The sequence below is a fragment of the Sapajus apella genome, unplaced genomic scaffold (genome assembly GCF_009761245.1).
Source record: "Sapajus apella isolate SASKATOON/1434 unplaced genomic scaffold, GSC_monkey_1.0 scaffold48, whole genome shotgun sequence".
NCBI classification, from domain to species: Eukaryota; Metazoa; Chordata; class Mammalia; order Primates; family Cebidae; genus Sapajus; species Sapajus apella.
This window is the reverse complement of record NW_022436988.1, coordinates 14,588,386-14,613,409: the sequence shown is the minus strand read 5'-3', so window position 1 is coordinate 14,613,409 and position 25,024 is coordinate 14,588,386. Positions and strand designations below refer to the sequence as shown.

The 25,024-nt window shown below is 48.3% G+C and overlaps 1 protein-coding gene across 2 annotated transcripts in view; it reads right to left on the bottom strand.

Annotated features, from left to right (window-relative positions):
* RGS9 (regulator of G protein signaling 9) overlaps window positions 1-11,119 on the bottom strand; it is an 89,483-nt gene extending 78,364 nt beyond the window's left edge. For both annotated transcript variants that reach the window (XM_032241928.1, XM_032241929.1), the window contains exon 1: window positions 10,859-11,119. In XM_032241928.1, coding sequence (XP_032097819.1) covers window positions 10,859-10,915 — 57 coding nt within the window. In that variant the 5' untranslated portion in view covers window positions 10,916-11,119. The remainder of the gene's footprint in view (window positions 1-10,858) is intronic.
* Window positions 11,120-25,024: the final 13,905 nt, after the last annotated feature.

The following is a 25,024-nucleotide window of genomic DNA, read 5'->3' as shown; positions in this document are numbered from 1 at the left end:
AAAAAAAAAAAAAAAAAAAAAAAAAAAAAAACTACCAAAACCAATAGTATCTACATCATGGGGATATTGTGAAGACTAAATGAGATTAAGCATATAAAGTATTTCATATCATGCTGTGCACGAAGTGTTTATGAAACAGCAATTGCAAGCCAGACATGGTGGCTCATGCCTGTAATCCCGGAAGTCTACCCTGAAGACTGAGGCAAGAAGATCACTCGAGCCCAGGAGTTCAAGACCAGCCTGGGGCCAGGCAAGGTGGTTCATGCCTGTAATCACAGCACTTTGGGAGGCCAAGGCAGGTGGATCACCTGAGGTCAGGAGTTTAAGACCAGCCTGGCCAACATGGAGAAACATCGTCTCTACTAAAAACACAAAAATTAGTTGGGCATGGTGGCGTATGCTTGTAATCCCAGCTACTCAGGAGGCTGAGGCAGGAGAATCGCTTGAACCCGGGAGGCGGAGGTTGTAGTGGGCCAAGACCACACCACTGCACTCCAGCCTGGGCAACAGAGCAAGACTCTGTCTCAAAAATAAAAGACCAGCCTGGGCAACACAGGCAGCTCTTGTTCCCCTCCCCCCAACCCTGCCATAATAGCAACTGCAGATTGGCCAAGATGATCCCAAAAAGAGTACAGGAAGAGCCAACAGAATCTCTCCAGATGTGAGGAGCAGGCTGCACTCCAAGGGAGGGGTGGTAGAAGAAGGACGCAAGCTTCTCAATTCAGAAATGGAAAGAGATTGAAATTGGAATCCTGCGTACTGTTGATAGAAATGTAAAATGGTGCAGATGTTGTGGAAAACAGTACAGAGTCATGGAGTTTCATCAGAAAAATTAAAAAGAGAACTACCATAGCATCTAACAACACCGCTTCTGGGTATGTATCCAAAGAATTGAAATCAGGATCTGGAAAAGATACCTGCACCCCCATGTTCACTGCAGCACCACTCACGTTTGCCAAAATGTGGAAATAACCTAAGTGTACACTATCTGACGAACAGATAAAGAAATGTGTCATATGCATACAAAAGAAAATTGTTTGACTTTTGAAAAGAAAGAAATTCTGCAATAGGCAAGCAAATGGATGAACCTGGAGTTCATTATGCTGAGTGAACTAAGCCAGTCACAGAAGGACAAATACCACACGATTCCACTTACATGAAGTACCTAGAATAGACAAATTCATAGATCAGACATCAGAATGGTAGTTGCCAGGGGTTAGGGAAAAGGGAAAACAGGAAGTTGCTACTCAACAGGCATAAAGAATTTTCAGTTAAATGAGATGAAGCATTCTAGACATCTGATGTACAACCTTGGACCTCAAGTAAACAATAACGTATTGTGCACTTAAATTTTTAAAAGGGTAGATCTCATGTTAAATGTTCTTACCACAATAAAATAAAAATGTTTTAAATAGAGGCCAGGCACCGTGGCTCATGCCTGTAATCCCAGCACTTTGGGAGGCTGAGGCAGGCGGATCATTTGAGGCCAGGAGTTTGACACCAGCCTGGCCAACATGGTGAAACCCTGTCTCTACAAAAAAATACAAAAATTAGCTGGGTGTGATGGCACATGCCTGTAATCCTAGCTACTCAGGAGGCTGAGGCAGGAGAATCACTTGAACCTGAGAGCTGGCAGCTGCAGGGAGCCGGGATCATGCCACCACACTCCAGCATGTGTAACAGAGTGAGATTCTTTCTCAAAAAAAGAAAAAAAAAAAGTTTTTTAAAGAGATAGAGAGAGAGAGAGACTGATCCAGGTGCATTCAAGGTGACAGGTCATTCAAGGGAGTCCTGAAGTGGAAAAATGCTACCTGCCACCTGTCACTCAGGCAGCCTAAAGCTGGAAGGCTCCCACCTTCCCAAGGAGCGTGGGACAATATCCTAATTTGATGCTGAGGGGCGAGATTCCCTATTTCAATCTTTGTTGCTAAATCAGCATTTGCAGCTGAGCCATGATTTCGAGAAATGGACCAAGGGCAGGTGCACTGCTGAGGCCACTCTGAGCACAGCGCCAGCCACTCAGCCAGCATGCAGACCCAGGCAGCTCCAGGGACTCCTGGTGCAAAACTGACTGTCAGCTTCCTCTGCATGAACACATTCTGAGCTCACAGAATTGTTTTGGAACAGAAACTACTCATTTCGGCTTGATTCAGAGCCACAGTCCTTGGCCATCTGCAGTGTCAGGACTTGGCGGCATCTGAGGTCACTGGGTCAGCTGTGGTTCCAGCAGCCACGAGGGGAGCAAAGGAACAAGCTGGGGAGGGTGGTGGGGGGCTCTGGGAGGTAGAGCCGCTGCTCCTGGGGTTGGCCAGGGAACCGAGGAGCTAACAGGCTGCGGGAGTGACTCCCTCCAGAGTTCTTCACGAACTGTGATCCCAGATCTCCATGGTACCCCATTAAGTGCCCGATTTTCCTCTTTTGTTTGTTTGTTTTTGAGATGGAGTCTCACTCTTTAGCCCAAGCTGGAATGCACTGGTGTGATCTCAGCTCACTGTAACCTCTGCCTCTCAGGCTCAAGCGATTCTCATGCCTTAGCCTTCCAAGTAGCTGGATATATAGGCATGCACCACCACTCTAACTTTTTGCATTTTAGTAGAGATAGGGTTTCACCCTGTTGCCCAGGCTGGTCTCGAACTCCTGACCTTAAGTGAACTGCCCACCTTGGCCTCCCAAAGTGCTGGGATTACAGGCGTGAGCCACCACACCTGGCCAAGAGTTTCTGACATAAGGCCCCAAGACTCCCTTTTCCCACTTTAGCTGCCAGATGAAAGACTGCCTTCATTCAAAATGGTTTTTAGTAGATGAAACAGCAGCATGTGATGAAAATGGGGAGCCCATATACTGAAGAAGACATATAATCCCACTTTAAAAGTTGGAAACCCAGTTTCTCTGAAAGAAAGTTGGCAGATTTGATTCCTTGTCTTTGCATTAAAAAAAATTGAGTTATAAAGAGTTTGAAAATAACCTTCAGAGGAGGAATAATGAGAGTTATTTTAGAAACACAATGAGGGGAATCAGATTTCTTTCTAGCAGGTGTGTCACCCTTCACAGAAAGAAGGGCTGGGTGGGAGGAGGTAACGTCACGTGGATCTCGGGAACATCTTGAGTGAGTTCGGCAGGTTGGGATCCCAATCCTTTTTCCTCAGACCTTTCCCACTACAAATTCCTCTGAGGTGTCTCCTCAGTCACCCAAGGAAATCACAGCACTCTAGCTCTGTGAACTGAACTGCGTCCGCCTACAAATTTGTACATTGAAGTCCTAACCCCAGTACCTCAGGATGTGGCTGCTTTTTAGAGCTAAGGTCTTTAAAGAGGTGAAATGAGGCCAGGGGCAGTGGCTCATGCCAGCAATTTGGGAGGCTGAGGTGGGTGGATAGCTTGAGGCTAGGAGTTCGTGACCAGCCTGGCCAACATGGCAAAACCCTCTATTAAAAATACAAAAAAAAAATTAGCGAGGCATGGTGGTGGGCACCTACAATCCCAGCTACGCGGGAGGCTGAGGAAGGAGAATGGAGGCAGAGGCTGCAGTGAGCTGAGATCTAGCCACTGCACTCCAGCCTGGGTGACAGAATGAGACTCAGTCTCAAAAAACTAAAAATAAAAAAAAATGAAGAGGTGAAATGAGGTCATGGAGTGGACCCTAATCCCATATGACCAGTGTCTTTATGAGAACAGATTAGGACACAGATAGACATGGAGGGGAGATGACATGAGGACAGAGGGAGGACAGCCATCTGCGAGCCAAAGAGAGAAGCTTCAGGTAAAGCCAACCCTGCCACAGGTTGATCTCAGACTTCCAGCCACCCGAACTGTGAGCAAAGAAGTTTCTGTTGCTTAAGCCACTCGGTTTGTGATTCTTTATTACAACAGCCCTACGAACTCATACAGACTCTGTGTCCTATACTCAGTCAGAAACATCCCTTCCCCTGCAGAGAGGGAAGAGAATCTGAACGGTTTCCCAAGCTCTCCAGGGAGTGAGGCACCCTTGCCATTCTGCTCCCAATTTCAGCAGAACTTGCCGTCTCCTCCTTGTGTCTGTGGGGGCATCCTCACCCTCAAAGGCCAACATTGCTCCCAAACAGACTCCGCTTCCCAGCTCCTCCCGAGACAATGCATCAGCCCAGGTTCGTTCCCAGGCTACATGTCAATGCTGCAGCACCAGGCCACCGCGGGACCCCATCTGACCCCGTGTCGGGGCGAAGGAGGTCAGGGAGTCAGCTGCACCATTTCTCTCTCAGATGCCAACGTCCTGAGGCATGACAGTGGGCGTGCCAGGGGACCCCAACATCACAGAGGGATCAGAAATGAGAGCTTTGATGGCTCTGACATCCCACCCACCACGCCCACACTGCTCCTCACAAGGAGGAGCTGTCACTCACTGCACAAGATCTCTGAGGCTGGAATTTTCCCTTAAGCTGGAGAAGGCACCCTGGAGAACAATAATGATCGGTGCTTTTCTCTACAGAGATGGGAAAAGTGACCCAGAACCACAGACTTGTTTTTCTAACAGAGGAGGATGTGTTCCCGCTGTTCAGCCTAACCACACAAGGTCCAGCCACCCTCCAGTTGCGTTGCCTGAAGTCTCCCAGACACTCAGACACTCACCAGCACCGTGCCCTAATCAGTGCTCAGTAGTCTTTCTCCAAAATCTGCTCTTCCCACCCTGGTCAAAAGCCTGGGAATTGTTCCAGGTGACCCCAGCCAAGATGTGGCCAACTTCTGTTGAATCTGCTTTTGTTTCCTCTTTTTTTTTTTTCCTTCAGGCTGAAGTGCAGTGGCACAATCATAGCTCACTGCAATCTCAAACTCCTAGGCAGAAATGATCCTCCTGCTTTAGTTTCCCAGAGCTAAGACTATAGGCATGTGCCACCCTGCCCAGCTAATTTTTTTTTTTTTTTTTGAGACAGGATCTGGCTCTGTTGCCCAGGCTGGAGAGTGCAATAGCATGATCCTGGCTCACTGCAACCTCTGCTTCCTGGGATAAAGCGATTTTCCCACCTCAGCCTCCCTAGTACCTGGGACTAGAGGTGCCCACCACCACACTCAGCTAATTTTGTGTGTGTATGTATTTCTGGTAGAGACAGGGTTTCACCATGTTGCCCAGGCTGGTCTCGAACTCCTAGGCACAAGTGATCCATCCATCTTGGCCTCCCAAATTGCTGGGATAAAGGCGGGAGCCACTGCTCCTGGCCCCCAGCTAATTTTTAAGTTTTTTGTAGAGATGGGTCTTGATATGTTGCCCAGTCTGACTGCTTTTGTTTTCAACACATCTCTTATCTGCCCACTCAATCCTGCCTCTGTGGAACGTCTTCTAAGCCCCCTCCTGCACTGTCAGGTTCTGCCTTTCAGCTGTCATCTGTCTCCAGCCTCCCGGGTGCTCTTTAGCCCAGGGCTCTCAACCTTGCGACTTCGACCCTTGGAGCTAGATCATTCTTTCGGGGTTGGTGGGAATGGCTGTCCTGTGGGTTGTAGGATATTTAGTAGTATTCATGTCCTCCACCCATCAGATGCCAGGAGCACCCCCAGTTACGACAATCTAAAATGTATTTAGACATTGCCAAATGTCCCCGGGGGCTTTCATCCTGACTGCACATTCAAACCATCTGGAAAACTTTTCGAAAAGAACATGGTTAAACCTGGCATGATGACAGATGCCTGTAATTGAAATTACTCTGGAGGCCAAGGTGAGAGGATCCCTTGAGCCCAGGAGTCTGAGTCCAGCCTGGGCCATATAGTGACACCCCAATCTCTAAAAAAAGAAATTGTTTTAAAAAAAGAAAACCAGACTGTGCATGGTGGCTTATACCTGCAATCCCAGCACTTTAGGAGGCCAAGGCGGGTGGATCACCTGAGGTGAGGAGTTCGAGACCAGCCTGGCCAACACAGTGAAACCCCATCTCTAGTAAAAACACAAAAATTAGCTGGGCATGGTGGCAGGTCCCTGTAATAACAGCTACTTGGAAGGCTGAGGCAGGAGAATTGCTTGAAGCCAGGAGGCAGAGGTTACAATGAACCAAGATCTCGCCACTGCACTCCAACCTGAGCCACAGAGACAGACTCTGTCTTGAAGGAAGGAAGGAAGGAAGGAAGGAAGGAAGGAAGGAGAGAGGGAGGGAGGGAGGGAGGGAACCAGTGGCATGAAAAGACCAATACCTAACTAAGCCTCACTTCCAGGCCAAGTAAATCATAAATTCAAAGTACAGTGAGTTGATATTAATGTTTTTTAAAGTGCAGCCTAGGTTGCGAATTACTCATTCCCTCTCACCAGAATCATCTTTCTAGCATATAAACCAACTCATCTTTTTCATCCCTGATTTTAAGACATCAAACAGCTTCTCATTAAACACAGAAGTCATCAAACTCCGTAGCATGACCTAGAAAGCCCTCCAGTTCTGGGCCCGTCTAGCCTACCAGCCTTCCCCTCCCTCAACTCCAAACTCACCTCCCGCCCACTTGGGGCCAGCTCTCCCAACCCCCAAGCAATCTCCCAAACCGCCATGCTATTTCACATGTCCATGTTTTCTATTGCCTAAAATGCCACTCATTTTCCCAGCCCTCCGGCCAAAAACTACTGGCTTCTTATAATTCGACTCCGTTGCAAGCCCCCTTATGAAATCTGTCCTGATCCCCCCTGGCCCCAGGTTGAACTGACCACCCCCTGCTTGGTGTTATATGTATCCTCTAACAATGTCTGCCACAACCTATGGGACACTTCTTGTCTCCTTGTTTATACACCTGTCTTTCTCCACTAGACTCTAAGCTCCTTGGTGCTCCCAGTACCTGGCACAGCATCTAGCCCATAAGTGCCCAATTATTTGTCTGTATTGAATGAAAGAATGTTATAAGCAAGATATACCAAACTCTGCCTGGACAGCCTCAATATTTTTGCATCTGCCTTCCCTTCTCAGGCAAAAAGAGATGCCAGAAGCCACACAGGAAAACAAAGCTGTCTAACAGAAGGTTTCTCCAAGAAAGTCCACCACATGGTGAATCCCAAGGGCAGTGGTAACTGGCATTGGCTGGGATGGTGATCTGGGGATTGCAGAGGGGAATGGGCCCATCCCCAGAACAAAAGTCCATGGGTGCTGGAACCACAGGAGGCCACCCACCTGTGCTCATCTGTCCACTATGTGCCATCAGCTAATTCCCCAGCAAAGCCACGAACAGGTGGGCCCTCTGCCTCTTTCTACTACATCTTAAACAAGCCCAGGCATCAGAGGTGGGCAACAGCATGGCTGGTGGGCATGCCAGCCCAGGGCTGCATTGAGACTGAGATGGAGGCATGGGTGTGAGAACTTCGGGAATCGAGAAAGGGTCTTTCTGACCAGCACTGCTTTCCCTGGCCCCATGAGAGCTGTCATTTCTCAGGAGGCTGGAGCTGCAGGGGTATAGGAGGATCCTAAGCAGACTCCGTTAGTTCAGGGAGAAGACATCCCATCCATTCTTCTGGCTCATACAAGTGGTCCTTTTTTTTTCTTTTTAGAAAGAGTCTTTCTCTATCACCCAGGCTAGAGTGCAGTGGCATGAACTTGATCACTGCAACCACCTCCCGGGTACAAGTGATTCTCCTGCCTCAGCCTCCCAAGTATCTGGGATTACAGGTGCCCACCACCATGCCCTGCTAATTGTTATATTTTTAGTAGACATGGGATTTCACCCTGTTGGCCAGGCTGGTCTCAAACTCCTGATCTCAGATGATCCACCTGCCTCAGCCTCCCAAAGTGCTGGGATTACAGACATGAGCCACTGCGTCTGGCCCACCAGTGGTCTTCTTAATTTGCAAATCTGCCATATCACTTGCCTATTCCAAGTTCTGTAGTGGCTCCGTATGAGATGACAGCAAACCTCTCAAAGGTCTTGAAGGCCCATATGCACCCGATACCTCTGCCTTCCTTTCCAGCTTCCCACTCCCCTTGCACTTCAAAATTCATCCATTACAGTACGTGTCCTCAAACCCACTAGCATTCCCATGCCTCTGTGCCTACAGTGTTCCCTCTGCCTGGAACCCCGTATGTATCCTTCAGGTCTCAGCTCTGTGTCCCTAAGCACACTTAGCCGGCTTCCCCACAGCCTCCACACTCTGCCCTGCATCATGGGAAAGCTCATGGCACTGCATCAGAACTTGTAACAGACAACGACCACTCCCGTGTTTCTTCCTGGTTTCACCAACTCGTGCTGTGTGGCTGGCAAGCCGCTTAACCTCTTTGAGCCTCAGCTTTCTTTGTAAAATAGTGACCGTAACCTCCAGCATATGAAATGGATGAGATAATGCACATAAGCCCCCCAGCCACGGACACAGCATACTTCACCACATGCACTGAACAAGTGGTGAGTGACAGTTGCACCCAGGTCCACAGTTTTTTTGTTCCAGGCCCTTCTCCAGAAAGCTGGACTCGAATGCAGCTGGTTCTTTATTAAGGATCGCCTGGCATGGGCTCTTGAGACCTGTTCTGCAGATCCTTATTCTGTCCCCTGCTCCAAGGAGCCCTGTGACATGACCGATGCATACACAGTATATGGAATACACAGACAGGGCCCTTGCCAGCACAAGGTCTAGGGAAAGGGCAATGCTGGCAGTGCGGCAGGTTCTGCAGGGCACAAAAAAGGGAGTTGTCCTGCCCAGGGGCATCAGGAGAACCAGCCTTCACCGATGAGGGGTGGCTGAGCTGGGCATGGGAAGAGAAGTGGAGATTGGCAGGTGAGAGGGGGAGAAAGGCCTTTCCCAGCAGACAGGCCCTGAGGCAGGAAAGGGCACCAGGTTCCTAGAAAGGAAGGAAGTCTTTGAGGCAGGAGCCCAGGGGTGCCTGTGGCTGCTTTGTTGTTTTCCAGAGGGCATACGTGGCAGGCAGGCAGGAGGCAAAGCCAGGAAGATGGTGGGAATGAGATCCTGGGCAGCCAGGCTGCTCAGGAGAAGGTTGGACTTTATCCTGGGAATGTAGGAAGCCAGTGGAGGGTTTCAGGTCAAGGAAGTCACCATTGATTTGGGGTGGGGGGGGGAAGTGTGTGTAGGAAGGATGTCATGGAGGAGGGGAGGCAGGGGTGGAGGAGGGGGAACTGGGATGGAGGAGGGGAAGGTTAGGGTAGAGGAGGGGGAAGGTAGGATGGAGGAGGAGAAGGCTGGGGTGGAGGACGAGGAGGATGGGGTAGGGGAAGGGGAAGATGGGGTGGAGGAAGAGGAGCTGGTGTAGAGGAGGAGAGCTGGGTGGAGGAGGGGGAGCTGGGATGGAGGAGGGAGAGGTTAGAGTGGAGGAAGGGAGACTGGGGTGGAGGAGAGAGAGTTTGGATGGAGGAGGGGAGGATAGGGTGGAGGCAGGGAGGCTGGGCTGGAGGAGGGAGAAGGGGGAGTTCAGATGGAAGAGGGAAGCCTGGGGTGGAGGAGGGAGAGTTCGGATGGAGGAGGGAAGCCTGGGGTGAAGGACAGGAGCCTGGGGTGAAGGACAGGAGGCTGGGGTGGAGGAGGGGTGGCTGGGGTGGAGGAGGAAAGCCTGGGGTGGAGGACGGAAGCTAGAGACCAAGACACTAGTCAGAAGACCAAGGTAAAGAGAGGAAATTCTACCAGAGAAAAGTCATGATGGAAAAGAATGCCAGAGATTCAATAAACAAACTGAGTGTCTCCAGACAATGACTCTCGGAGCCTCCAAGCCACAGCTGTCCTGCCTGGGAGGAGGCAGTCCTAGGATAAATCCTGGATGATGTATGGCTTTCAGATAGCCAACTTAGGCAGTTTCTTCTGCTTTTAGTAACTGGTATCTGCAATATGGGCTTCTCAGGGTTCTTTCTGAGTGAGACAACACTCAGCCCGTCTGCTTTATAGATAATACCCACACCTCTGCTACTCAGAAGATGAGGACAAGCATCTTGAAGTAGGTGGACCAAATGCGACCAGGTGTCCTGGGGTGCCCAGGACTGTCCAGGTTTTAGCATTGAAAGTCCTGGGCAAATCAGGACAGGCAGTCACTGACTGTACAAATTTGCCGAGCTCCAGAGGCTCAGGGGAGAGCCCAGCTTGTCACAAAACATTCAACTAATTCTACTCAACAAGATAAGCCTAAGAAGATGGACACATTGTGAAAAGTGGCCATGGCTGGGAGGAAGGTCAGAGACGCGACCAGGGACCTAATCCTCCATAGATCTCTTCTGACAGCGATTATCTCAGACGCTCAGAACGAAATGAACCACTTTGTCCCCAAACACCTGTCCCCACAGGTGCATTCCACCTCCCACATGTCCATCCTGGGTGCCCGCCCTGTGCCCGGTCACTTTCCCCCCACCCCCAGAGGAAAGCTTTCACAAGGAAAGCGAAAGGTTGGGACTTCTGCCACCAGTGCAGACAGAGGGAGATGCACAGATAGACACACTCAAATGAGGGCTCGGGACATTGTAAGTGGGGTGGCCCTTTGTCCTATGCCAATCACCCCGTTTTCACGGTCTATGTGTACACACAGACACACACACACACACACACACACACACACGTTAAAATGGTGCAGTTTGGGATCAGAAAAAAAAAGGCAAAAATGGCAATGTAACATCTGGGCGTCTTACAACCATATCAGCAGGCTGTCTCAGATCCGCCACAGCCTGAACCGAACCTGCCTCTCCCGAGTAACAGGTTGCTTTCACCCCCCGCAGACCATCCGCGCTGGCTTCAGATTCTCCACCACAGGCAGGGCGCACGGAAACCTCATTATTGTAGTCCTCAATATCGACACACACAGCAAAGAAGTCACTTAATAAAATCGAGCAGCTCAAATCCACCCAAAGGGGCGCCCCGCACTCCTGCCCCGCGCGTCCTCGGACGCTTCCCAGGCGGGGTCCCCCGCCGCCTGCCGGGGCCCAGGTGAGGGGCCGGGGTTACCTTTTGGAGGAAGGCCATCCTCGGCCTGTACTGCTGGCCTTGGTGTCGGATTGTCATCCTGGCCCCTGGATGGATTCACAGCCAGAGCACCAGTGGGAGACAAGAGGAGAAGCCCCCCAAGTCTGAAAGGCAGCCGGGGCCCGCCCCAGCCCTGGGCGTGGACGGGGAGGCGGCTGGGCGGGGAGGGCGCGGGCCGGGCCCCCCTGACTCTCACTCGGCGCCGCCGACTTGGAAAGCAGCTGGAATCCGCGCCAGCCAATCCGCGAGCGGCGCCGGGGGCTCGTTAGCATGCGCTGCGCGGGCCCCCACCTGCCGCCAGGGGGCGCTGGCCGGCCCGCCAGGCGGGATCCCGCGGAGCCGCAGGTGAGACCTGCAGGGCGGGGCCCCGGGGAGGAGGAGGAGGAGGAGTAGAAGGAGGAGGAGGGGGGCGGGGAGGGAGAGGAGGAGGAGGACCAGGCAGGAGGAGCGAGCCTTTCAACTTGGGGCGGAGTTATGCACAGAAGTGACACAGAAAGCCCTCACTAACACAGCGCGGTGGAAAACACGGACTTTCCCATCCCAGCTCTGCCACTAACCAGCCGGCAGCCTCGAGCAAGTTCCTTACAATCTCTAAGAATCAATGTCCTTTCACTCAATTTTTACTTTCACTCAAAAAGTACAAATTGGAAAATGGGATTACACTATCCAACAGAAAAGGTTGCTGTATCATTTTAATGGGGAGATGTGTAACAGTGTTTGGCCCTCCATAAATACGTAGAAAAAAAATCAGAGGTGGCAATTTATTGACCCAATAGTAGAGGATTACTAAGATGTGGGTTTAAAAAGAGCAAGAAGTGAAGAAGGAAGAGAGGAAGGTTGTAATCCCCCCCAGTTAGCTGTCTGGCATTGAGCGATTTACGTTTTACTTCTCTGGTTCTTACTGTGTTGGTTGGTTGCTTTGGGGGTTTATTTGTTGTTGTTGTTGTTTAACTTTTGTTTGAGACAGGGTCTTGCTCTGTCGCCCAGGCTGGAGTGCAGTGGTGTGATCATGGCTCTTTGCAGCCACAACCTCCCAGGCTCAATCCTCCCACCTCAACCTCCCCAGTAGCTGGGGCTACAGGCACACACCACCACACCCAGCTAGTTTTTACAAAAATTGTTTGTGGAGATGGGGTTTCACTATGTCGCCAAGGCTGGTTTCAAATTCCTGGGCTCAATCGATCTGCCTACCTTGGCCCCACAAAGGGCTGGGATTACAGAAGTGAGCCACCACAACTGGCTGGTTTACTCGTTTCAATAGACTTTATTTTTTAGAACCATTTTAGATTCACAGCACAACTGAGTGGAAGGTATAGGAACATCTCATATATCCCCTCCCCACACACACACAGCCACCCCCATGATGAGGAGCCTTTCTGCTTTGTCATGTAAAGCACTTTCTCTTAAATATACTCAATAGTTATTAAATGTAGCAGATAAAATATTTAAGTTGGAAGAAAACAAGAAGGTGTTTGCCTTAGAAAGGTGCAGTCAACCAATGCCTCCTTAAAGCAGTGGTTCTTGGTGGGGCGCGGTGGCTCACGCCTATAATTCCAGCACTTTGGGAAGCTGAGGCGGGATGATCACTTGAGGTCAGAAGTTCAATCTCCACCAGACAGGGTTTTGCCATGTTGGCCAGGCTGGTCTCAAACTCCTGATCCTCCTGCCTTTTCAGGAACCCCTGATTCAGAGCCCCCAATTTAGAGGACTCCAGACCCTGCAGAGATCCATCCATGCCAAAGACCAGAGATCCTGCCAAGCAAACTGAACTACTAGGAGGTATGCTTCTGGTGTGAGCTGAGATCCAAAGAAAATGCTGGAATATCTTGATTTTTTTCTGATGAAGCATGTTTTGAGCCTAGTGTTAAATGGAACACATGCTGGGATATGCCAAGAAGATGAGCGATAATGTTCCTTTCAGCTTCAACATCCCTCTAGAAACCCTAAGCATCAAGAAGATAAGTGGCTTTCCTAAAATGAAGGATGAGAAAAATTATTCCAGAGCAAAGAGAGGCAAAATTACAAGGAGTTTTTCTCACTAATAGGATAGGAGGGGCTCAATGCCTGCCACTCTCCTCTCCACCCCTTCTATGAGGCCCTGCCCTCCAAGCAACTACATTTTGTGAGACCCACCTGAGCCCATTGGACCAGAGATGCTGGGCGTGTGACCCAGAGGCCGGTTCCCCACATGATAGGATCATGAAGTGGGTCTGAAAAATGGAGAGGAGCTTATTAGATTATTGCCTTCACAAATGTCAATTGTGTCCGATAAAGTCAGGGCCACAGGAAGCTGAGACCAAATGCGGCTCAAGTTATGAGGAAGGAGAAATGAAAGGTGTAGAGGAAGCCAATCAGAAAAGGGAAGTTAACAGGCTGGGTGCAGAGGCTCACGCCTGTAATCCCAGCATTTTGGGAGGCTGAGGCGGGTGGATCACCTGATGTCAGGAGTTTGAGACCAGCCTGGCCAACATGGAGAAACCCCGTCTCTACTAAAAATACAACAAAATTTAGCTGGGCGTGGTGGCACATGTCTGTAGTCCCAGCTACTCGGGAGGCTGAGGCAGGAGAATCGCTTGAACCTGAGAGACAGAGGTTGCAGTGAGCCAAGATTTGCACTCCAGCCTGGGCAACAGAGCAAGATTCTGTCTCAAAAAAAGAAAAGAAAAAAAAAGGCGGGAGGGAAGCAAACAAACTGAACACAGAGCAGCGGAGGGGCCATGACACAGACAGACAGGTCCCTCAGACTGAGTTGGATCAGTGCCTTTCCAACGGCAGCAGTGTCTTCAGGAATCCTCCCACATATCTGAGTCTTTGTTTCTCACAGTTGAAAGAGCCTATCATGTAATATGGTATTCAAAGGTTCATGCCAGTGTCATGAGGGAAAGAAATTGATTTAATTCATCGATTTATTTAAACAACAAACATTGTTTGCCAGCCATTGTGCTAGAGTCTGGAATTCAAAGCAGAATATGGCTCAGTCCTTTTTCTGAGAATAAGACCAGAAAAATATAAATATAAAAAAGAAAAAACGAATATGACCAAGCTCCTATCTCAAGAAGCTCAGGGTTTAAAGTGGAAAAAAATATATTTAGACAAAAACAAATATGTTATAAAATAAAATCTGTGTGTGATGAAGATGTAGTCAATGCAATACAGGATTTTGTGGCAGGCACCTTACTCAGCCTGAATGGAAGAGAAGATCAGGAAGACTTCCTGGAAGAGGAGTCTTAAAAAAGATAGGAAGTTAACCAGGTATAGGGGCAAGCAAAGTTTCCTCACAGAAAACAGCACAAGAAAAGGTGCAGAGGCAAGGATTAGCATAATTGGAGGGTGGAGGAGTTTGTTGGACACAAGGTCAAGAAGTTTGGAGGGACTGGGCATGTTGGCTCACACCTGTAATCCCAGAACTTTGGGAGGCCAAGACAGGAGAATCACCTTAGGTCATTAGCTGGAGACTAGCCTGGCCAACATGGTGAAACCCTCATCTCTACCAGAAATACAAAAATTAGCCAGGTGTGGTGGCGGGCACCTGTAATCCCAGCTACAGGGGAGGCTGAGACAGGAGGATCACTTGAACTCAGGATCACTACTGTACTGCAGCCTGGGTGACAGAGTGAGACCCTGTCTAAATAATAAAAAATAAATTTAAAAAACTGAGGCCAGGCACAGTGTCTCACGCCTGTAATCCCAGCACTTTGGGAGGCTGAGACAGGTGGATCACTTTATGTCAGGAGTTTGAGACCAGCCTGGACAACATGATAAAACCCCATCTCTACTAAAAAATACAAAAATTAGCCAGGCATCGTGGCAGGTGCCTATAATCCCAGCTACTGGGAGGCTGAGGCAGGAGAATCACTTGAACCGGGGAGGCAGAGATTGCAGTGAGCCAAGATCATGCCACTGCACTCCAGCCTGGGCAACAGAGTGAGACTCTGTCTCAAAAAAAAAAAAAAAAAAAAAAATTGACCAAAAAAAGCAAATATTACCTTGCAATATACCAGCACTAAAATTAAATTTTTCTGTGACTCTGACTCAGTCAGTAAATGGACATTCCATTGTTATGAACATCATCATCAGTTTTGTGACCAGTGTCCTCTGCATCATTATCAACAAAAGAGTATGATTCACACCCTAAGCTGGAGTCATGTTGCCCTGGGTATTGTACAACGTGATCTACATAGTCCTGGACCTTGCTCCTTGCAGGCTAAAACCTCATCCTGGTACAATCATGTGTTCATCCAAACAGCACACGCAGGCAGGTCTGAGATCATCTCAATAAAATGTTGCAACACCCCTAGTCAACCCAACCATTAGTTCAGTCCAAGTGCTCAACCAAAGCTTAAAAGGACATGTTCCCTGCCTTTGTGCCCCTCTCAAAGTCTGGGAGAAGAAACAGAAACATAAACGTTTTCATTTCAACATGATGGATGTATCAGATCGCTGCCAGGCCAAGACTTCCATGAAGAGACTTCTTAGAAGTGGGGCAGGGTAAAAGGAGCCACTAAGGGATGTTAAAGATCCCAGGTAATATAATAGCAACTGTGGGAAGCTATTATCCATTATCTAGGCATCTAAGGATGAAAAGCCAGAACCCTGCTGGGCGGGGGCTGTCATCTTGGAGGGAGAAAAGCCTCAGGGCATACATACCCCGGCTCCCTCTCCTCCTGCTCTCTATCTCCTGTTGCCTCCCAGTGTTCAGTCTTGACCCAAATCCGGAGTGCAGGGGGTCTGGGTGATGCAGCCTTTAGGGTTGGCCTCCCAGAGCACAGAGTCAGGGAGAGAAGGGCAAAAACTCTGGGGCCTGGAAGGGACACAGGGGAGGCATACTGTGAAGATGCAGCACGTGGGTTAAATGTCTAGGGTAGTGTGAACGCCCAGAGAGGTCTCAGAGTTCATCCTCTGACCCCAAGCACTTTGGACAGCTCAGATGCAGCACCTCCCACACCTACACAAAGAGACATCTCCCTGACTTGGACAGAAATGGTGTCTGATGGGTTCATCTGACTCCCGGCGTCACTGCCCATCCTCTACCCTTGCTTATATTTCATGTAATTGTCTTGTTTGAAAATATTATAAGTGTATATTACATTTGCAATTCTATAAGAGTCATATAGAGAAAAAAAACCCTCAGATGCATGAATGTTTCTTCTTAGGTCCTTTTAGCCAATAGGGCATGAAAACATACTCTGGCTGGGGAGTGGTGGCTCACGCATGTAATCTCAGCACTTTGGGAGGCTGAGGTGGGTTGATCACCTGAGGTCAGGAGTTCGAGACCAGCCTGGTCAACATGGTGAAACTCCATCTTTCCTAAAAACACAAAAATTAGCCAGGTGTGGTGGTGGATGCCAGTATTCCCAGTACTTGGGAAGCTGAGGCAAGAGAATCGCTTGAACCTGGGAGGAGGAGGTTGCAGTGAGCCGAGATTGTGCCACTGCACTCCAGCCTGGGAGATAGAGCAAGACTCCATATCAAAAATAAAACAAAACAAACAAACAATACTCTGGTAGGAAATCAAAGGGTCTTATTTTCCACACTGAGCATATCAGGCCAGCTGGTCAGAGTCTCTGCACATCTCATAGGTCAGCCCAAGTTCAACAATAAAGGGAAGTGAAGGTTGAACACACCCACCTTTCTCTCTGTACTTTCACAGCTATTTTGGACCTCCGGAAGCTGGCCACACCTGGTGGCCCTGGGTGTTTGATCAGGGAAAGAAGGAGAAAACGAGGAGTTTGTACTTCCTAGAAGGCTTCCTGCCTCTTTCTCATCTAGGGGTTGTTCAGAAACTATTTTGACCTCGTGGAGACCACGAGCTACCACCACAAACCACAGTCCAATAATAGAAACCTGGTTCCTCTCCATTTTTTTATCCTAAATTAAATTCACTGGATGAATCCAGAAAAGATATTTTTCATATGCATTACTCGAGATGAACATAGGAAAATAGAACAAATCACACCTTTCTCCGTTCCCCACCCCTTCCCAATTCTGTGGGGTACATTTCCATCTAAGGACCAGGTCAGATTCAAACCATTGAAGGGCATTTGTTACTTTTTAAAAGGGTGTTTGTTCACAGTCTCATCAAGGTATAATTGACATACAATAAACTGCACTTATTTAAAGTGTACAATTTGATAAGCTTTGGCATACATATACACCCATGAAACTATACACACAATCAAAATAGGAAACCTAGCCATCATTCCCCAGAATTTCTTTGCCCCACCTTCTGATCTTCACCTCCTCTCCTACACTGTTCCCACATACCACTGAGCTGCTTTCTGTCACTGTGGATTAGATGGATGGGTGACTTTGTTTATTATTATTATTATTATTATTATTAATTATTATTTTAGCTCTGTCACCCAGGCTGGAGTACAGTGGCTCCCTGCAGCCTCCAACTCCTGGGCTCAGGCAATCTTCCTGCCTCAGCCTCCCAAGTAGCTGGAACTACAGGCATGCACCACCACGCCAGGCTAATTCTTTTACGTTTTGTAGTGACAAGGTCTTGCTATGTTGCACATGCTGGACTCCCAACTCTTGGGCTTAAATGATCCTCCAGCCTCAGCCTCCCAAGTAGCTAGGATTACAGATGAGCGCTACCACACTCAATGAGGATGGGTGACTTTGATCAAGTTGCCTAACCTCTCTGATTCTCTAGTTTCTCACTAGTAATATGTGATTTCAGAAAGAATCAGATGTGACAAATTCAAAAGTCCTCTCAAATTTCAAAATTCTATGAGGTCAGTATCCTGAGTAGAGTAGAAAGCTCAATCAGTCCTGAAGTGTAGCGGAGTGGGATCAGGGCCTCCCCTAGGTCAAGGCCCTGCTGAACTGAGATTGGCCACCCCAAAATGGGATTCCATGTGGCAGACCATTCAAAACAGCTGAGTGCTACCATCAACATGCCCCAAAAGTTATCGGAGAGGGATGGGGGATGGATGGGGCAATAGGGATCTACTTTAGAAAAAGAGCCCTCCATTTGTATTAATCTTACTGAAGCCCCTTTCTTTGGCCAAACAGTCCCACCCTGCAAAGGGTGCTTAAACAGAATGTGTGCCAACCGGGTGCGGTGCCTCACACCTATAATCCAAGCACTTTGGGAAGCCAAAGAGGGTGGATCACAAGGTCAAGAGATCAAGATCATTCTGGCCAAAATGATGAAACCCCGTCTCTACTAAAAATATAAAAATTAGCTGGGTGTGGTGGCGTGCACCTGTAGTCCCAGCTACTCGGGAGGCTGAGGCAGGAGAATTGCTTGAACCCAGGAGGCAGAGGTTGCAGTGAACCGAGGTTGCTCCACTGGACTCCAGCCTGGGCAACAGAGCAAGACTCTGTCTCAAAAAAAAAAAAAAAAAAAAAAATGCATGCCAACTGAGGGTCCTCTACTGACATTGGCCCCCAAGATCCACCTGGAGGCTTGTGGCTCCCTCAGTGTTTCTGCCAACTGCACAGTTTCCTCCCTTGCCCTGACTGTGACGGGATGGCTCAGTCACCCCCGCTGTGTGGGTGGAGGGGTCCCAGCTCCTCCTCCAGCTTCCAACAGCCACCACCGCTCTTTGTAAGATGCTGAGAGGGTGGTAGGGAACAAGTATCTGTCATGGTTTTTCAAAGCAAGGGATTTTCCAAAACTCCTGCCCCTTTTACCCTTGGTTTCCCCAGAAATGGAAATGTCTGGAAGGGCACAGGAAGACAGGTGATGCAGGAGACATGAAGAAAATAAAAACATTAACTCCTGTAAGAATGAGTTTTTAACCCGGTTCAGTTGTTGCATCTAAATATCCGCTTTCCCTAGGCTCATTTCTTTTTGTTTTGATGTGTGGATCTAACATTGCTTTCTCTATCTGTCAATCAATCAATCAGTCTATCTATCTATCTATCTATCTATCTATCTATCTATCTATCATTTATCCATCCATCCATCCTTATCTCTATGTCTTATTACATCACCTGAACTTTGGAAAAGCTAATGTGCTTTTCTCCCCTTCTTTCTTTATCTTTAGTAGACAGCCCTTCTGGGTTCAAAATTTAAGCCACCCTGCCGACACCAAATGTGGTCTTTTATTAAAAAGTACAAATCCCAGCCTGGTGCAGTGGTTCACACCTGTAATCCCAGCAGTCTGGGAGGCCAAGGCAGGTGGACCACTTGAGGTCAGGAGTTAATAACCAGCCTGGACAATATGGTGAAGCTGCATCTCTACTAAAAAAGTACAAAAATTAGCCAGGCGTGGTGGTGTGCACCTGTAATCCAAGCTACTCTGGAGGCTGAGGCAGGAGAATCACTTGGACCCAGGATGCAGAGATTGCAATGAGCCGAAATTGTGCCACTGCACTCCAGCCTAGGCAACAGAGTAAGACTTCATCTCCAAAAAAGACTTCATCTCACAAAACGGAAGAACAACAGAAAACAAAAAAAACAAATCCTTAGGGGTGGAGGGAATGTGAAGTGACTGCTAATGAGTATAGTGTTTCTTTTTGAAAATGTTCTGGAATTTGTAGTAGAGATTCAACCTTGTGAATACACCAAAACTACTGAGTTGTGTATTTTAACAGGGTAAATTTTATGGTATGTAAATTAATATCTCAATGTTTTAAAAATATGTGAGCCAGGTACAGTGTGCCACGTACCTGTAATGCCACTTGGGGGGCTAAGGAAGGAGGATCACTTGAGCCCAGGATACCATTATCAATAATGATAATAGAGGGAGCATTCTGTTGTCTTAGAATATTCTACTAGATCTTCGTCCTAAGGGCACCTGGGCTTGTCCCCCGGGGTGTCACACCCATTACAGGGGAGGTTGCTTTTGTCCCCTGTCATCACCCTATTTCCAAGCTGGTACTAGGAGTTCCCCAAGCTTCCCATTGCCACTTATAAGCCATCGCTCTCCACTTTGGTGCTAAATCCTTCCTCCCCTGAGGCATACACACCCATCTCCACCACCCTCATCCTCCTTGCTCTTTTGTCTTTCTCCAGATTTTCTCCCACAGAACTTGAGCACCATACCCACATCCTCCTCTTGTCCTCATCCTGGGTGATTTCAGGGTCCCAATGGATGACCCAACCTCCTGGCCCTCCACCTCCTCCCTTCCATTGATCTTTGCTTCTGCATCACTTCAGCCATCCACTCCCATGGCCATATCCCGGTTTTCATTCCAGGTCATCTTGGAAAGTCTGAACTTGCATATTTGCCCTCTAAGTCCAGCACTCAGTTCTTCCTAGGGTTCACTTACCTGTTGTACATCATTGTGAAAACTCTAGGTCCCAGGACCTTCTGTTTGCTCCAAGTGTCCCGTCCCTCATGGCCTCCCTTCCCTCCTCTCAGCTTAGGTCTGCCACATTTGCTACCTTCTTTTTTTTCTTTTTCTCTGGGTCCAGGGATCTCACTGCCTCCCAGGCTGGAGTGCAGTGGCACAATCTCTGCTCCTGCAGCCTCAACCTCCCGGGCTCTTGATCCTCTTACCTCAGCCTCCTGAGTTGCTAGGACTACAGGCACATGCCACCATGCCCAGCTAAAGTTTTTTTTTGTATTTTTGGTGATGACGGAGTTTTGCCATGTTGCCCAGACTGGTCTGAACTCCTGAACTCAAGCGATCCACCCACCTCTGCCTCCCAAAGTGCTGGGATTGCAGGCAAGAGCCACTGCACCTGGGGCAATACCTGCTTAAGAGCCTCTCAAGAAGAGCCCCTCACCTTCTCTCTAACAGACTTGTCCAAAATTTCCTAGTCATGGATCAATCAATCCCATACCCAGGTAGACACAGCCAGAATTTATTTATTTATTTATTTATTTATTTATTTATCTATCTATTTAGAGATGGCATCTTGCTCTGTTGCCCAGGCTGGAGTGCAGTGGTGCAATCTTGGCTCACTGTAGCCTCCATCTCCCAGGTTCAAGCAATTTGCCTGCCTCAGCCTCCTGAGTATCTGGGACTTCAGGCTCATGCCACCATGCCCAGCCAATTTTTGGTTTTTTGTTTCATTTTTTCTGTTTGTTTGTTTAGTAGAGTCAGGCTTTTGCCATGTTGGCCAGGCTGGTCTCAAACTCCTGATCCCAAGTGGTCCACTTGCCTTGGCCTCCCAACGTGTTGGGATTACAGGCATGAGCCACCATACCTGGCCGACACAGCCAGAATTTATTTCACTGAATTTATGTCACTGTTACTTACCAGTTCAGGAAGGCTGAACACTGCAGTGATGGAAAGAGCCCAGGATTTAGAACAAAATAAACCATGGCTGAGCCTTGGCTTGGCTGCTTACTAACATGCGTACCCCTGGGCAAAGCCTCGACTTTCTAATAATTCATTTGTTTGCTATTTGGGAGAATCAAATTATTTTTAACAATTTATAATTAAAACTGTAAGTGAAAATGTTTAGGACAGGCATGGTGGCTCACGCCTTTAATCCCAGCACGTTGGGAGGCTGAGGCGGGTGGATCACATGAGGTCAAGAGTTCAAGACCAGCCTGGCCAACATGGTGAAACCCCATCTCTACTAAAAATACAAAAATTGGCCAGTCATGGTGGCACACACCTGTAATCCCAGCTACTCAGAGGGGCTGAGGCAGGAAAATTGTTTGAACTCGGGAGACAGAGGTTGCAGCGAGCCAAGATGGCACCAATCTCACTCCAGTGAGGCTCCGTCTCAAAAAAAAAAAAAAAAAAAAAAAGTGAAAATGTTTGCTACATTGCAGAATCTGGTGGTGGGAGAAGTTAGTTAAGAAGTCTTCTATCTGTTAGGTTCTGGCTGCCGCGCCAAAGATTGCTAAGAGTTACCAATATCTAAATCAGGACCTCATTATATTAATACCAACTAGGACTCCATGGAAAAACTTTCTAACAACTAATTTTGTCCTTTTAACTAAGCAGGTGATCTCACAGACCAGGGAACTGGGTGTCTTTGGAGTGTTCCCAGCTTCAGTGGCCATGGTCCAAAGTTGTAGATGAGATCTATGCTATACTCAATGGCAAACTGTGCTCCTATCCATCTCTTTCAACTCTAACAATTCCAGAGTCACAGATGGACTCCAGGAGAGTCTCGTATGGCAGAGAAATTGATGCTGATATCACTCATTCAGTATCACCATCAAAAGATGAGCAATCACCCATCAGAATGAGTTTTCAAGGGTTTCCAGACTGGCTTGACCCATCTCCTTCAGGCACCTAATGAAACCTGCCCCTTCCCTAGTGTCTTACTATATCTTTGTTGAGATGGGATGTCTCCATGTTGCACAGGCTGGTCTTGAACTCCTGTGCTCACAGGATCCTTGCACCTTGGCCTCCTAAAGTAATGGGATTACAGTCATGAGCCACCTTTCCCAGCCTTGTTGACTGTATCTTAAGCCTCCTCTACACTTCACATTATATGTCTGAATTTTTGCACATGAATATTGGCCTTGTGGGGTGGTCTTTGATATCCTGAAGGTAGATTGGATCTATCTAAAGAGAATGCTAATTTCTCCTGTTAATCTCCAAGAGCAGAGATGATTCCTAAGGCAAACAAAGGAAGCAGTAATTCAGAAAGTGAATCTTAGGTACAAGTATGTCCCTAGAACTCATCTGCCCACCATATGGGAGCCAATCCCCAGGGACCAAGCCATTTTTTTCTAAGAAAATTGTTCATATTCATGTGGTTCTATTTCTCTTTTGTTTATCATCTAGAATTTATCACCTTTCATATAGTTGTTTTAACTTCTTTCTCAGTTCTGGGCTCAAGGCTATTCAGTTTTCTTCAAGAAGCCTTTATTGAGCACCATTTCTGGGATGGGAACTGTGTTAAGCACCCGGAGTACAAAGGTGAATAACACACAGTCCCCTCTTCAGGGTATTCCCCATAGGAAAGAAAAATATAAAATAGGCCAAGCACGATGGCTCACGCCTATAATCCCAGCACTTTGGGAAGTGGAGGCAGGCAGATCACAAAGTCAATAGATTGAGACCATCTTGGCCAACACGGTGAAACCACATCTCCAGTAAAAATATAAAAACTAGCTGGGTGTGGTGCTGCACACCTGTAGTCCCAGCTACTCAGGAGGCTGAGGCAGGAGAATCGCTTGAACCCAGGTGGCGGAGGTTGAGGTGAGCTGAGATTGTGCCATTGTACTCCAGCCTGGGCAACAAGAGCAAAACTCCTTCTCAAAAAAAAAAAAAAAGAAAGAAAGAAAAGAAAAGAAAAGAAAAACTGAATGTTGGGCAAACAAAAACAATAGTTGTTCATTGCAGAATCACTTCAAAAATACAGCTTTTCCCTTCTCTTGCATTATTTGCTTGAGATAAATTTTCACAGATGGGATCCCATGAATCACAGTGGTTTTTGATATAAAATGCCAAGTAGTTTTTCAACAGGATGGCATATATTTACATTCTGTCTGCTCAGAATGAGCTAATTTTACCACACCCTTATTTGTGTTGGATGCCATACGTTTTGTAAACCTAGACAATTCGAATTTTACTAGATTCGGCAGTTATTTATATTTGCATCATTTTCCCTTTCCCTTTTTAGAGTGGAAAATACAAATAAGAAAATATAGATAAGTTGGTTAGCATGAACCTTTGAATCAACAGATGGGCCAGCTGGAACCCTGCGGCAAGTAGAAGGACAGGTGTGTCTCTCCTGCCCGCGGCTTTAGGGACCAGAGGGCAGGGTCTGTGCTGAGAGAGGAGAGCAGCATATCTAGTCCCAGCCTGGGGTTCAAACCCAAAAGGGCTTCAAATGTCAAACATTTGGGGGTTATTATTACTACTAGTCATTTCAGCTGTGTTATTGCATGAAAGGTAGACTTCATCTAACGTTTAAAAACGCATGTGCGCATACGTTACTGGAAAAAAGCCGGAGAGCTGTTGGGTTTGGGAGTGCCCTATGGTATTCCTGTGTCCTCATTTTGTTAAATCGTGATGAAAGCAATTTCCGAGATTCTACTGGTGGCACTGCCAGGTGCGCACGGGTATGAAGGGATATAGGAAAGGGATCGCGAAGAGGTGGACCGAGGCTCCTTCCCGCCTCTGCTGGGAGCCCCCTTTCCTTTGAGCCAGAGACCACAGGCTCCGCCCCGAGAGGCCCAGGCCATAGAGATGCAAAAGCCTCCGGATTTCTAGAGAGGAAATGCGGGCTCAGGCAGCCGGCTTCCGCGGGCGGCCCATTTCCGGCTTCGCCCCGACAGCGCGAGTGCCCTGAGCTTGCTGGCTTCCGCTGGAGGATTTCTCGTATCCTCTTAAGTTCCTGCTCGGGACTCAGGGAGGCCTTGCAGGGTGGACGAGATCCCATAAGGCCGGCTCTGGAACCGCGGGCGGGGCCTCCTCCACGGAACTCGCACGCCGCGGGATTGGGGCCGGGGTGGAAGGCATTTCGGAGGGGCCACCTTGAAGCCGGTGGCGCCGGGATCCCTTCCCCCTAAGTGCTACCTCGAGATCGGCCCCTCGAACACCCAAGCTCTGGACTTTCCTTTTCATAACCCCTACAGGGCTCGAAAAAAATAATGATGACACTGCAGCTTAAAAGTATTTGGTTTAGACCGGGCGCATTCGCTCACGCCTGTAATCGCAGCACTTTGGGAAGCCGAGACGGAAGGATCGCGGGGGCTCAGGCTTTAAGAGACCAGCCTGGGCAAGACAGCAAGACCCCGTCTCTACTAAAAAACACAAAAATTGCCCGGGCGCGGTGGTGTGCGCCTGTGATCTCAGCTGCTCGAGAGGCCGAGATGGGAGGATCGCTTGAGCCTGGGAGGTCCAGGCTGCAGTGAGCCGTGGTGGCACCCCTGCACTCCAGCCTGGGCGACGGAGTGAGACCCTATATATTTACAGACCCTATATATGTACTTTAGGGCCTGTTTTTCCCGTATGTAAGAGAACCACTGACTTGTCAATTTTAAAAACAGTCAAGTAACTAAAACAAAGAAATGCACTTTAGTATTGTGACCAGATATGGGGGAAAAGATTAGTTCAAAAGATAAGGAGCTATAAGCCTGGAAGAGTAGAGTACAAGAACTATGCAGACAGTGCCTCTTGGAAGGAGGATTGGAGTTACGGGGGTAGACAGGGTTCTAACGCCCTCGGTATGAAGACAGGAGGGTGAAGACAAAATCAAGATCTCTTACCACAGGTTGTGCATGGTGATGCACGCCTGTGGTCCCAGCTACTTGGGAGGCTGAAGTGGGA